This window comes from Sciurus vulgaris (genome assembly GCF_902686455.1).
Source record: "Sciurus vulgaris genome assembly, chromosome: 4".
Lineage (NCBI taxonomy): Eukaryota > Metazoa > Chordata > Mammalia > Rodentia > Sciuridae > Sciurus > Sciurus vulgaris.
This window is the reverse complement of record NC_136464.1, coordinates 40198372-40213795: the sequence shown is the minus strand read 5'-3', so window position 1 is coordinate 40213795 and position 15424 is coordinate 40198372. Positions and strand designations below refer to the sequence as shown.

At 41.6% G+C, this 15424-nt stretch overlaps 1 protein-coding gene and 1 long non-coding RNA gene across 2 annotated transcripts in view; both read left to right on the top strand.

Moving 5' to 3' along the window:
• The window catches only part of LOC306660140, a 292372-nt gene that overhangs the window by 170513 nt on the left and 106435 nt on the right, over nucleotides 1-15424 (top strand). The gene's annotated exons all lie outside the window — the stretch shown is intronic.
• On the top strand, nucleotides 4758-14256 carry LOC306660117 (interferon-induced protein with tetratricopeptide repeats 1B-like). Its single transcript, XM_079138259.1, has 2 exons — nucleotides 4758-5391; nucleotides 12150-14256. The coding sequence occupies exons 1-2, from the start codon at nucleotides 5387-5389 to the stop codon at nucleotides 13552-13554; spliced, it is 1410 nt and encodes a 469-aa protein (XP_078994385.1). The 5' UTR covers nucleotides 4758-5386; the 3' UTR covers nucleotides 13555-14256.

The window sequence follows — 15424 nt, the reverse complement described above, 5'->3', positions numbered from 1 at the left end:
TTCGCAGGACCAGAACCAATGACAGATTCAGAGCAAGGACTAGGGAAATATGTCCTCCCTTCTCTACATGCTATCTAGTGCTTTGGGAAATGGACAGCCCATTTATTCTCTATCCATAAGAATTCTAAATACACTTTACTCTCAAATAAGAGAGGTTTTCTAATTTACTTATGTTTGGCACTTCCTTACAGCCTGAATATTTGCTGAATACAGGATTAAGCCTGTCTCATTAATTCAGCAACTTTTACTTATGTCTAGCCTTCTGATGACCTCAAGGAGGCCTCAGTGGCAGTTTATGGATTGGTGAGGACTGGAGTGGGAGATGAACTGGGCTGGAGGGGTTCAGAAGGAACTGTTCCCATCAGGCAGTGTGTTCAGGGAAGGTTTCTAAGAGGAAAACTTCTTGCAGCTGCTCTTTTCCTGCTTCTTGTTTGAAAAGACATAGGAAGTAACTTTTTTAGAGGAAGCATTATTTTTAGTTTGATGACTGAAAAGAATAACAACAGTTAGCTTTGCTTGGCATGCTTCTATGTGCCAGGTAGTTTGCAAGTTGATAAGTATTTAAACTCAAACTCCATGAACTAGGTTGAGGTTGAGTGGGAATTTGAATCATATGAAGGGGTCCATGCTGGAGGAATACAGGGTTGAGAGTTTTCTAGCTCAGAAATCTTTGTTACTTTCGTGTGTGTGTTTGTGTGTGTGTGTGTGTGTGTGTGTGTGTATGAGAGAGAGAGATAGAGAGAGAGAGAGAGAGAGAGAGAGAGAGAGAGAGAGAGAGATTTGAGAGAGAGATTTGGCCTTTTTTGCTTGTGGGGAGCTTTTAATCTTTTTCTCTGGGAATGCTTAATAACTTGAGTCTCTGAAATAAACTAGCAATAAAGACTGTTATGGCTTCCATCTGAAAAGTCCCCCTGAATATCATGTTTTGAAGACTTGATCCCCAATGCAGCCATGTTCAAAGGTGGATCTTTCAGGAATTAATTGGATCATGAGGACTCTGACTTCATAAATGGATTAATTCACAGATGAAATTTGGATGAAATATTGGGAGGTGGTGGAAACTGTAGGAGGCAGGACCTAGTAGGAGGGAGGGGTCTTTGGATGCATACCCTTGGGGACTCTATCTTGGCACCTCTCTCTGTCTGTCTCTCTTTCTCTCTCTCTCCTCCTCATGCCCCATCCTGAGCTTCCCATCTACGATGTGGTGAACTCTTCTCCACCTTACCACAGGCCCAGAAGAAACAGTCAGTCAACCACACACAAAAACTTCTTAAGCTGTAAGACAGAATACAAGTTTTATTCTCTAAGTTCATTTTCCCAGGCATTTCATCATGCTGACAAAAAGCTGACTAAAATCTAAAATTGGTGCCAAATAGAGAGGTCATTGTTGTGACTATACTTGACCATGTAGTTCAGAGCCATTGGAACTGGTTTGCAAGAGGAGCTTGAAAGATTGGTGATACAGGCTAGAAACCGCCTAGAAAGTTATAAGCAGAGTTTAATAGACAATTCTGGTATGAACTCAGAAGCCCAGAATGCTGATAAGGATACAGACAGTAAAGACAGTGCTGGTGAGTTCCCATATAGAAATGAGGGCACTACTGGTAAATGAACTAGAGGCCACATATGTTACTTTATGGCAAAGAACTTGTCTACATTTTGTCCAAGCAATGAGATTTTGTGAGAGTCTGAGTTTAAAGCTGATGAACTAATTAATTTGATGGAGATTATTTCCAGGCAACACAGCATTCAGGTAGGGGCATGTGTATTGCTGACGGCTTTGAATCACATTTATAGTGAGAAAAGAGAGCAGAAGTTAAACAGAAAGGTTTGAACAACTTTTAGTTTGACCAGGAAAGCATACGTACAATTGGGGCCAAGGATGTCAATACTGAAGAGATCACTGCCACTGAAGGACTATGCACTCAGTACTATGTGCTTAGTACTATGCACTAGGAATGTCAACATTCCTCCCTTTCGGAATGGAAACGTTTACTTGGTGCATGTCTTACCATCGTATGTTGCGAATGTGAAACAAGCTCTATTATGTTTATAGAGACTCACAGCCAAGAGTTGCCTTGAGTCTGAGAGGAGACTTTGGACTTGGAGTTGCCAAAATGCAGAAACCATTAAATCTATGGAGTCACTTGGAGATGGATCAAATGTACTTTCCATTATGAAATGGACATGAACTAGGGTGAAATGTTATGATTTGGAAATGAAGGATTCCTTAAAGATGAATGTGATGAAGCTTCGGTTCCCAATGCAGCAATGTAGAGAAGTGCAAATTTGTGGGGGTGACTGATCATGAGGGCTCTGACCTCATCAGTGGATTACTTTATTGAGGAATTCACAGCTGTATGACTATTGGGATTTGGTAGATCTTATAGGTGATAGAACCGATTTGGAAGGAGTGGATCCTTGGGGATGTGTCCTAGGGAGCTGTATCATGTCCCTGCACCCTTCCCCTCTCTCTGCTTCCCTGTTGCCATGAGATAAGCAGTTTTCCTCCACCAAACCCCTTCTGCCATGAGGTTTTGCTTCACGTCAGGCCCAAATCAATGGAGCCACCTGACCATGAGCTGAAACCTCTAAAATCATGAGCCAATCCTCTTTACATTGTTCTTGTCAGGTATTTTGAAAAAGTGATGAAAAGTTGATTTAACAAAGAGAGATTACAAGGTGGGAAGGGGGATACACAACTATTAATGTGCTCAAATATGAGGCCATGCCAAAAAAAGGAGTCTCAAAGATATTGAGGCTTAAGTAACCCACTAAGAGGGAAGAAGAGAAGTGGGGAGAGGACTGTAGGCAAACTTAGAAACATGGTAAGCAATGATTAAAGAGAATAAATGCATGCAGAAACAGAAATTCACTTGTGAAACATTTTCTTTGGAATTTGAATGAGTCTCAGGAACAGATATTATCTCGTGGGGAAGTCCATCTGAGTGTGTATATTCCTTATCATCTCTTCTACCACAAAAAGTGAGATTTCAGAATGCTATGGAAAGCAAATGTAGTCACTTTTTGGTTCTGGTCTTAAAGTAGATTGCAGAAAATCTTCTTTCCTGCATTTTTGAGGTGAGAAACAAGGTGTGAGGTACTAGGATTCTGAGGCCCCATGTAAGCATCTCACCAAGTCAAAGGGCAATCTTCAGTTTGTCAGTTTTGTTTTAGTTGGCATTTTTGCTACTATGACCAAAAGACCTGACAAGAACAATTTAAAGGAGGAAAAGTTTTGGGGAGCTGGGGCTCACAGTTTCAGAGGTCTCAATCCATAGATGGCCAACTCCATTGCTCTGTGCCAGAGGTGAGGCAGAACATTAAGGCAGAAGGGCATGAGGAGGAAAGCAACAAAGGATGTGACAATCAGGATGCAGAGACATACTAGGCTTAGCTCACCACAGACAATATATACCCCAAAAGCACACCCCCACCCACCTACCTCCTCCAGCCTCACCCTACCTGCCTACAGTTATTCCCCCAGTTAATCTATTCAAGTGGATTCATGCACTGATTAGGCTAAGGCTCTCCTAACCCAATCACTTCACATCTAAACTTTCTTGCATTACCTCTCATATGAGCATTTGGGGGACACCTCATATCTAAGCCATAACACACTTTCTCAGTCCCAACACCTTTATTCCTAAACAAGTCTATCATTTATTTCTGTCAACCTGACACACATATAACAACCTGAATGCTTTTTACTTCCTTAGGAGGCCTTCATTATATGCTATACCAGACACCTCTGCACCAAGAAGGCTGAGGGAAAGCAGAACTGCCTCCCTCAATTCTCTTTTTTTTATGTGCAGTTCAAATTCCAGACACCAACTCCCACGAAAGTCCACAAAGGGCTGTTGCTCCTTGGTAGGGTGTGAGGCAGATGTATTTCCAAATGTTGGCTAGTCACTATGTTTCTGCAGCACAAGAAGGACCCATGGTCCAGCTATACCATCACCGGTAACATGCTTTTGACAATCAGCACTCACCTGAAAAACAAATAAAATGCTGCACTTGTTCCTTGCACCATGATTCTTGACCACACAACTATGAGGAAAAAACAAAAAGCAAAAACCACCTTCAGAAATTTTCAACTTTTATCTCATATTCCCTTTATCCCGGCTCAATTGCTTGATGGTCTTCTCTGTTTGAGAAAAATATTGCACTGATTTTATGTTCAGGCCGCAGGGAAAACATGGTTGACAGTGGTACCTAAATTATACATGACAATTATACAACACACTCAGATTCGGCTTTCTAGGGAAGCAAGTCTGACATCTCCTCCCAATAAGGGCATTGCCATGATTAAATTAACTGAAGCTGGGTCAGTTTGCTTTCTGGAAGCTACTGGAGAGTCATGGTATCATCACACCTGCCAGGAGAGTGCAAAAAGTTCCAGAGAATTTGGGAGAAGCAGAGCTCAGCAGACAGCAATAATAAGAACCAAACCTCTACCAACAATCCCACACTCAGCACACGGTTGTTCTTCTTGGTCTCTGCCTAGAAACTCAGAAGATTGCCTGGGCAGGTAAAGGCACAGCAAGGACAGTTCTCATGCCACCAAGAGGACTTCACATGGCTATGGAGAGTGTTCTCACATGCATGGCCATGAGAACCATTTCTGGGGATTGAGGTCACCTTAAGTGGCTAGAATAGAGAGCTTGTAACTTAGAAACACATTGGCATTCAGCCTAACATGCTCTGTTTGAAAGCTCAGGATGTTGGCACATAAGGCTTCTCCATTCCTATGAATAAGCAAAGGCTACATAGATGCTTTATGACACTGAGCACTCTCCAGAAGGTAAGCAAAGGATGGAATACTTAGTCACACACACCTCTCAGGGAAAGGCAGCAAATCTGGGTTAAGATTCCCATTGAGAGATGTGCACATTTTATGTCATATCTGAACACTCCCTGGTTCCAGATGGACAAACAGGAGCAGAGGGGGAGGCATGACTTCTCCAAGTTCACACAGCCATTTTCACGGGTGCTGCTGGCTATAGGCTCAGGGACCTATAGGCAGGACCTCCCATGTCCTAGTACCCATGTCATCCTAAGGCTGGGAGACAGGAATTCACACATCAGGACAACTGTTGTCACCAGCCTTCTCTCAACCTGTTCTCAGAAGGAAACAAAGAAGGGTCTGCATCTCTGCTTAACTTTCAGTTTCTGTGAGCAGGAATTGGCCAGGTTTAGTTTCACTTTCCACTTCCAGTTTCCAACCCAACTGCAAGGACACACCTACCAATTACATCATCTGTTGCTTATAAAATCCTGTCCTGGGGCTACACTTTATGAGACTATCTACAGACAGACAACCAGATCTCTGAGAAGCCCACCCAACTGAAAACACTGCAGAACTGCAGCCTCCTTCACAGCAACCATGAGGTAAGGATTTCCTTGCTTATTTGCCATCATGTCCAAAGGTTTAGAAGCAATTTTAATCAATATGATCTCAACAGGTTTATTCTCAGGCATCCTAAACTTTCTCTTTGGGTATCTGTTCACAGGCCGACATGTACATGTGTGTGTGTACATGCAAGTGCATGCATACCCACACCTAAGCTGTTGCATTAGTGCAAGCATTTTCATTTCTGTTGGACTTGTGAAGCTTCCTTCATGCAATTGCCTGAGGAAAGGCAGGAAAGAGGGAGTTGTACAGGAAGGAGAAAATGATCCCAGGTTCAGAGATTCTTTTTTACCACACTGTTTCCCATCTGGAGACAGGACATCAGCTTGTCTGGTTAGAGACATCTCTTTCTCCTCACTCCTCATTTTGGTGGAAAAGCAGGACCCACACAGCACTGTGAGTTTCAGTGGGGCCTCCCAGATGTCTGGGGAGATACTGTGGGGATGGGGTGGGAGAGTCTCATGGCCTTTCCCTGCAGGTTCCTCAACTCACCTTCAGAGGGGCCAGCTCTGATGAAACTCTGACTAGATTGAAGGTGAGCAGATCACATTTCCTGGGGCTGCCAATCATCTGCAGGTCCTTGACATCCACCTGTCAGTGGGTGTTGGCTGGAGTTCTCTGCTTAGGAACATCCACATCTTCCTTACCAGAATGGCCTAATGGGAATTTCTCTGTGGTCCCACTGAATCTTGAATCAAGCAACTCCCGAGATCAGATAAAATTCCTTCATTACTATTAACTTGCAAATGTCCCCTTGGAGTTCCACTGGGCAAAATTTGGGAGGGGAAGAATTTCCAGAAACTACAAAACCACAGGTCAACCCTCCTCCAAATGCAGACTTCTAACTGATATCTAAAAGAAGAAATAATAATAATAATGAAAGATATAAAGTAGCTACTTTTTTCCAAATAATTATTCAATGTCAGCCTGTTTTTAAAAACTATTATGTAAAGCATTATATTTAATTTTTAAAAGAAAAAGATGAGGCAATTATTTATGCTAATTTTGCAAAGGGAAATGTCAGATTTAGAGAAGCTAAGATCACCCAGTCCATAAGAGGTGAAGCTGAGATATGAATAAGACAGTTTATTAATCTGTTAAGCCAATTTCTCCAAAAGAGTTATAATGTGGATTCCTGACATCATTTCAGATACCATCCTAATCAGTTTTTATGTTTTAATAACTTAATGTTAATTTGAACATGTACCAGTAAAAAATGTGTATAAAATGGCACATAGTGGGCTGGGGATATAGCTCAGTTGGTAGAGTGCTTGCCTCGTATGCATAAGGCCGTGGGTTCAATCCCCAGCACCAAAAAAAAACAGGCACATAGGACAAAATTTGCCATTTCAACTTTTCAAACTTTAAAATTTAGAGGTATTTAGCACATTCACCATGTTGTGCAAGCATCACTACCACGTAGTTTAAGGACATCTAACCATTGTGAGGAGAAATCCCATCTGCTTTGTCACTTCCTACTCAGCCCTCCCTCCAGACCCCAGCAAACATTCATCTGCTCTTTGTGTCTCTGCATTTGCATCTTTGGATCTGTCACATGAATGGACACATACAATGTGTGACTGGAGTGAATTCTTTCAGTTTTATGTTGCCTCTGTCTCCATTTTTTTTAATGTATTTTTTTTTTATTGTAAACAAATGGGATACATGTTGTTTCTCTGTTTGTACATGGTGTAAAGGCATACCATTTGTGTAATCATAAATTTACATAGAGTAATGTTGTTTGATTCATTCTGTTATTTTTTCCCTTCCCCCCACCCCTCCCACCCTCTTTTCCCTCTATACAGTTCTTCCTTCCTCCATACTTGCCCCCCTCCCTAACCCTAATTCTAACACTAACACTAACCCTTCCCTCCCCCCATTATGTGTCATCATCCACTTATTAGTGATATCATTCGTCCTTTGGCTTTTTGAGATTGGCTTATCTCACTTAGCATGATATTCTCCAATTTCATCCATTTGCCTGCAAATGCCATAATTTTATCATTCTTTATGGCTGAATAATATTCCATTGTATATATATACCACAGTTTCTTTATCCATTCATCAATTGAAGGACATCTAGGTTGGTTCCACAGTCTGGCTATTGTGAATTGAGCAGCTATGAACATTGATGTGGCTGTATCTCTGTAGTATGCTGATTTTAAGTCCTTTGGGTATAGGCCAAGGAGTGGGATAGCTGGGTCAAATGGTGGCTCCATTCCAAGTTTTCTAAGGAATCTCCACACTGCTTTCCAGAGTGGCTGTACCAACTTGCAGCCCCACCAGCAATGTATGAGTGTACCTTTCTCCCCACATCCTCGCCAACACCTGTTGTTGCTTGTATTCTTGATAATCGCCATTCTAATGCCTCTGTCTCCATTTTGAAGATGAGTTGGCCTTTCTCATCCTCCTCAACACACTCCCAGTTCTTCACCATCTCCCAGATCCTTGGTGTGATTGATCCAGACATCTGCCTTGTGCAAACACCTCCTGGTAACTAGTTCTTTGGGACCTCCCTTTGGGACCAATCAATAATGCACACCTTAGAAGATTCACCCTACTGATCCCCAAGCCCTTCACAGACTGGGCAGATATGCTGCAGTGACGACCTCTCAGTGGTAGCACGACCCCATGGATATAGAACCAATTTGCTCTAAGTCCGCCAATTAGAACTCTCTGCAGGCTTCCCACCTAAGTGAAGCCCTGGACCTCAGTAGAGGATTGTCCTACAGAGGGAGTCCTCTTTCTCTTTTGATCTCCACCCAGTGGTTGAGCATATATGTCTCTGAAGCTCTCCACTTCCTGTTGACCCGACAGTGTATCTTGCTGTTTTTCCTCTGGGACCTGTAAATGGGAACTTGCTTGTCATTTCACCTATTTCTTGGAATGCCTGCCTCCATGTGTTACCTGATGGACATGTCTGCAGTTCACTCTTCTAGACAGTAGTTACTTTGTTGTGAATAAAGTGGACAAGATCAGACAGGAGCCACTGGAGGGTCTGCCTGTATAAGCAGGTTTCCTGTGAGGGGACACCTAGTCATGGGTCAGATACACCGGCATTGGGCTGTATACCAGAATAAAGAAGTACACCCATGGAAGGCACACTGCAGACATCCAGGACAAACGCCCTGAAGCTATGTCAGAGCAGGACTAGAGTTTACAACCACTCAGGAGGAAAACCTCAAAACCAAATAAAAAAAAAAAAAAAAAAAAAAAAAAAAAAGAACACTACAACACTACGATGTCCTTTTGTACTATCTTCCTTCATCTAACATAGTTTTTGCTTTTTGCAGGGGGTAGCACTGCACATTGAACCCACAGCCTCTCTCAGCAAGTGCTGTACCATTGAGCTATATTCCTAGCCCTTTTTCAAATTTTATCTTCATAAGGGTTACCAGGGTAGCCTCACTCAGGCTTGTAATCCTCCTACCTCAGCCTCCTTGTTAACTGCGATTACAGGTGTGCACCCCCGTACTTGGAGACCATCACGATTCAAAGGCTCTTCCCTATTGTAACATAAATCAGTCCTTCATTTCTTTCCAGGACTGAATAATATTCAGCTGTATGGGTATATGACATTTTGCTTATCCATTCATCAATTCATGAACATTTGTGTAGTTTTCATCTCATCTTTGGCTATATATAATACTGCAATAAACATCCATGTAGAGGGCCTGGGGTTGTGACTCAGTAGTATGCTTGCCGAGCATGTGTGAGGCAGTGGGTTCGATTCTCAGCACTGCATATAAATAAATAAAATAAAGGTCCATCCACAACTAAAAAAATATTACTTTAAAAAAATCTGTGTACAAGTGTTAGTTTCTTTCCAATTGTTTTGAGCATCAAATGCTGAAGATACAGACCATTTCAGATAGTGATTGCAAATATTTTCTATAATTCTAGGAGTTGTTTTATCACTCAGTTGATGGTGTCCTTTAAAATTTTTTTTAAAAATTTGTTCTAATTAGTAGTACATGAGAGTAGAATGTATTTATGCATTTTGATAAATCATACATAAATGTAGTGTAATTTCTCATTTTTCCGGTTGTACATATTATAGGATCACATCGGTCAGGCAATGTCCTTTGATGCACAAGAATTCTTAATTTTGGTCAAGTCCAACTCATCTCTTTTTCTATTGTTTCCTGTGATTTTGATGTCACAGCCAAGAAAGCACTGTCAAATGCAATGTCATGAAGCTTTTCCCTTATATTTTCCTCTGCAAGTTTTATAATTTTAGTCTCACATTTAGGTTTTTTAATTTGTTTTGAGTAGTTTTGTTATATGGCAAAAGGTAGGGGCCCAACTCATTGTGCAATTGGTTTTCCAATTTTCCCACATTAGTTGTAAAGACTGTCTTTTCTCCCAGGGAGTGGGCTTGACACTCTTGTCAAAAATCACTTCACCATAGCTCTGAACTAAATTGTGTCCCCTCCCCATATCACAAGTTGAAATCTCTAAATACTAACCTTCATGTGACAGTCCCTTGGAATAGGGTCTAGAAAGAGGTAGTAAAGATTAAGGGAAAACATAGAAAGTTTCTGTAGGGCCAATTTCATTAGAAAAAGGGGAAGAGACACCCAAGTTTTCTGGGTCCAAGTGGTGGAGAGATGGTCAAGTGAGGATGTACCAAGAAGGTGGCCATTCATCTATGAGAAGAGCACTTGCTAGGAACCATAAGCATGAACTTGACCTGGGAATTCTAGCTTCCAGAACTGTGAGAAGATGTCTACCATCTTATGCTATATTATGGCAACCTTGGCTGACTAATGAATTCCTATACTCGAGTGTTTATTTCCAAGATTTCCTTTTCTTGCATTGGTCTATGTGTTTCTACTGTCTTTCATAAGGTCATTCTGCCATTCCACAATGTTTTGATCACTGTAGCTTTGTAGTAACCTTTGAAATCAGAAAGTCTGAGATATCCAATTTTGTTCTTGGTTCTCTAGATTATTTGGCTACTTCAGTCCCTTTGAAACACCATATAAATTTTAGGATGACATTTTCTACTCCTGAAAGAAACTTTCATTGGAATGTTGGTAGGGCTTGCACTGAATCTGTAGCTCACTTTGGGTAGTACTGACAACTTAGCAATATTAAGCTTCTGACCTATGAATTTGGGATGCCTCACTTTGTTGTGTGTCTTCTTTCAAAAACAGCTTGCAGGGTTCACTGTAGTCTCCTGTGCCTCCTTGATTGAGTTTATTCCTAAGTACTTTATCTTCTCCACACTATTGCAAATAGGATTGTTTTCTTCATTTCATCTGTTCATCGCTTTTGTTTAGAAACACAACTGAGTTTTGCATACTGATTTTGTATCCTACCACTGTGCTTAATTTTTTTATTAGTTGTAACAGTTTTCGTGTGTCCTCCTGAGACTCTTGTACATATCAGATTTATGTTGACTAGAAAAGGTGAAAGCTGGAATCCTTACCTTATTCCAGATCTTAGAGAAAAAGCTTTCAGTGTTTCTTCATTGAGGATGATACTAGCTGTGGACTTTTCATATGCAACATTTATTGTCTTAAGGAAGTTTCCTTCTGTTTTCCATCTGTTGAGTCCTTCTTATCCTGATAGGGAGGTAAATGTTGTCGATGGGTTTTCTGCATCAGTTGATGCAAACCTGACTCTTTTTTCTGTCACTCTGCTCATGATAGTTTATGTTTTTGATTTTTATGTGTGGAACCACCCCTTTGTATGACATTCACCACTTACCTGACATTCTTGAAATAACAAAATAACAGACATAAAGAACACCTTTTTAGTTATAACGGGCTATGAATTTCTGAGGAATGCAGCAAAAGAGGCCACTGATATGCCTGTAAGGGTAGATGAGGTGATGTTGTGGTGATGGAGCAGATCTCCATCTGGATCAGTGTGGTGCTTCCAGAGGTTGACTTTCTGAAAGAATGGTAGAACGGTACACACACCTTGTGGTACCCAAATCAGTAGCTTGTGTTGATATTGTACTAGAGTTGTATAAGTTATAATTACTGGGAGAAATTGGGTATAAGATACATTGGATCTCCTCACAACTATCATGATTTTATATTTATTTCCAAGTAAATAGTTTAAAAAAAAAAAAAAAAAAAAGCCAAGCTCAAGGTTGCTCTTCTGTAATTCCCAGCTACCCAGGAGGCTATGCCAAGAGGAACCCAGCCTGTGCATGTTAGCAAGACCTTCTATTAAATTAAACTACAAAGAGCTGGGGATGTAGCTCAGTGGTAAAGAAATTGCCTAGAATGTATGAGACCTTGTGTTCATTCCTCAGAGAGGACAAAAAGCCTTTGTCAAATAGTATTCTCAATTCAGTGGTCTTCATCAGTTGTATTCACACACCCTATAATCCTGAAGTCAAAAATGTTCACTAAAGTTCTCATGTCCACTCAGTGTCTCTTATTTTTTACTAATAGTTACAGAAGAAATTGTTACATAGCATGTGATATGATGTAAGTGCTTTCCAAAGGTAGGCTTGTTAATGTTCCCAAAGGCCAGTGTGAAAAATCCTATTGTTATCATAATTTCACAAAGGGGAATCTAAATAAATGGAGTGGTGGCTTGCTTACAATGTACCAGAACAACCCTATGAAGTCAAGCAAACTATAATCCCTCTTCATGCACAATAAATCTAATTACATGTGAAACTTTTTGCACTAAATTTGTACAAGGTGTTTCATTGTGGTTTTTCTTATGGCTGTTTCCCACCTAACAGATAAAATCTGCTTTTGTTTCACAGTGAGAATACTGATGATCATGGGATACAGGACAGGCTGGGACAGTTGAGATGTCACTTCACATGGGGGCTGCTATTGGAAGACAATGAAATGCCAGATTTAGAAAGCAGGGTCTTGGAACAGATTGAGTTCCTAGACACCAAATACAATGTGGGGATACACAACCTCCTGGCTTATGTGAAGCACCTGAAAGGCCAGGATGAGGAAGCCCTGCAGACCCTGAGAGAAGCTGAAGACTTGATCCAGAGGGAGCACACAGACCAGGCAGACATGAGAAGCCTGGTGACCTGGGGCAACTATGCCTGGGTGTATCACCACATGGGCAGATGGGCAGAAGCCCAGGCTTACCTGGACAAGGTGGAGAACACTTGCAAGAAGTTGGCAAGTCCCTCCCGCTACAGGCTGGAGTCCCCTGAGATGGACTGTGAGGAAGGATGGGCCTTGCTGAAGTGTGGAGGACAGTATTACAAGCGGGCCAAGGCCTGCTTTGAGAAGGCTCTGGCAGTGGAGCCTGAAAACCCTGAATTCAGCATGGGGTTCGCCATCACCGCCCACCGCCTAAGTTACATTAATGAAGATGTCATTTCTCTAGAACCCCTAAGGAAGGCTGTCAGGCTCAACCCAGAAGATACATACATTAAGGTTCTCCTTGCCCTGAAGCTCCAAGATATAGGACAGGAAGCTGAGGGAGAACACTACATTGAGGAAGCTCTGAGCAACATGTCCTCCCAGACCTATGTCTTTCAATATGCAAGCAAATTTTATCGCAAAAATGGCTGTGTAGATAGAGCTATTCAGCTCCTTCAGAAGGCCTTGGAGGCAAGACCCAATTCTGCTTATCTGCATTATCAGATAGGGCTATGCTACAGGGCAAAACTGCTTCAAGTGAAGAAAGCTACAAATGTGAACCCTCGAAGGAAAGAAAGAGAAAATGTGGACACATTGGTTCAACAAGCTATAAATGAATTTCAAGAGACTCTAAGACTCAGGTCAACATTAGAGATGGCTTATGTTTACCTGGCTGAAATGTATGCAGAAATAGGCCAGTACAGAGAGGCAGAGGAGAATTTTCAGAAAGCATTATGCATGGACAACATTGTTGACCACGTGCAGCAAGACATTCATTACCACTATGGCCGTTTCCAACAATTTCACATGAGATCTGAAGACAAAGCCATCACCCATTATTTAAAAGGTCTAAAGATAGAAGAAATGTCCTTTGCCAGGGAAAGACTTATAAGTGCCCTAGAGAAACTGGCCAATAGTCGTGTTCGCCGGAATATATGTGTTGTGGAGAGTGTCAGCCTCCTGGGGCTCAGCCACAAATTGAAAGGGGAAGTGAAGGAGGCCCTGCTGTGCTATGAGAGGGCTCTGAGGCTCACTGCTCAGCTGAACACCATGTTTTGAAGGAAGGGGCACCGTTCCCGCTTTAATCCACTCATAACTCAATAGAACAACAAGCTTTCCTACTTGCCGCCTCCAAAAATGTGTAATTGATGAAATAAAAAGTAGATGGAGACGACACATGCTGTCTCTCCTGCCTGCCTGGCCCTGCCTTCTCCCTGCTTCCTTGGTGTCGAGGCCAGGAGCATCCATCCTTCCTTGCATCCCTGCACTCAGTGGCCGTGGATGGTTATCCTGTATGAGCACCAAGCAGCTGCTGGACCCACAAGGATCATTTTCCTAATGACTGTGCCCTGGACGTGAACAGCGTCCACCCTCAGTGTAGCTGGTGTCCTGGACAATGGAGAATTCAACAGAAAGTGTTACTTTTTTATGTGGCCACGTACCCAGAGGCACCACGAGGCACTTCAAGATCTAAGAGCAAGACAAATGAGCAAAGAGAAGAATTAAAAAGAAAAAGCCTTCAGGAGTTCACTATATCATTGCAGTCCAGAGGTCCAATTGCCCAGGCCCCTCTGTAGACGAGACCTACTGGTCAGTGCCACCTCCTCATTTCACCCTTTTATTTACGTGTGTCCAGCTGCTGGTAATCACAAGGAGCTAGGTGATCCAAACACAGAGCTAGGAATTTATTCCAAGCTACAATGACTTGATGTTTTAGGGAAAGAGTAGGGAAGTCAAAAAGCTGTTAGAACAAATTTAAAATTTTTTTTAAATACCTGATAAAAGCCTGGGTTAGAGGACTTTCCTAATTTGTGTGAAGTCAGTTCAAGAGATGTTTACATACTACATGTAGGTAACCTATTTGAACAAAAATCAGTATTCTAGAGAATAAATGCATGTAAGAAAAATAACCTGTTTGGGATGTGCAAGCTCAAAATGACATAAATAGGTTCATACAGTTTTAAAGTGTTTATTGGTTGGTGTGTAATATCATCTTTTTTAGCTCACATAAAAATATTCAGTAAAATTGGTTAAGAGCACCAATTCTTTGAGTGACTTTCTCAAACAATGTGTATTCTCTGTGTAGAAAGAGAAAACTATAAAACTAGCAAAGGCAGCCATGCAAATTCAAATACCACCAAGTCTTTAGAAAATGCAGGGAAGGTATTCACTTTTGAGGGCATGGGATTAGAAGCCTGACTTATGTGACCTGGAACCTGAGGGATGTTGACCAAAAATGGGGACTGGGAGGAGGAATGTACTTGGTTGTGGCATTCACTTGACACTTGGGGAAGCCACAAGTGACATCTTTTTAATTTTGTTCATACTTAACCAAGAACATATTTAGTAAATTAAGCCAGAGGAAACTACTAGAGCAGGAATATTGTCTTTCATTTTGGGGGAATAAAAAGTATAACTTGGGCTCACCAGGCCTCTGAATTTCTTACCATGAATGTTGCAGAACAGCTTGGAGGGGGGGTTTGCCTCTGCTCATGGAATTAACCTAAATGAAAACTCTGAGTCACATCTTTGCTCATTGGAAGATACACACTATATGCTTTTGCTTGTCACTCTAGACAGTTCTTGGTTTGGCTCAGTTTTATAATTGTTGATTAAGTGAAGACCATTGTTCCTGAGCCCCTGGCTGGTTTTGGCAAAAAGGTGCATTGGGATTTATATCCCCTTGGCTGAATTCATCACAAATATAATAAAGCTACTCAGCTAGTTGGTAAGTTGTCAGAAAATTAGATTTCAATGCCCCAAATTTACTCATCAATTAATATTCAAACGTTCCCAGCACTCCAGGCACTGGAACCAAAATCTGTTTCCTAGCAACTGAGTGTACTTATTAGAGTTTTTGAGTTTCTATAAGTGTGTATGCATGTATGTGTGTCTATGTGCATGCATGCACATGTGAGGATGGGCTCAG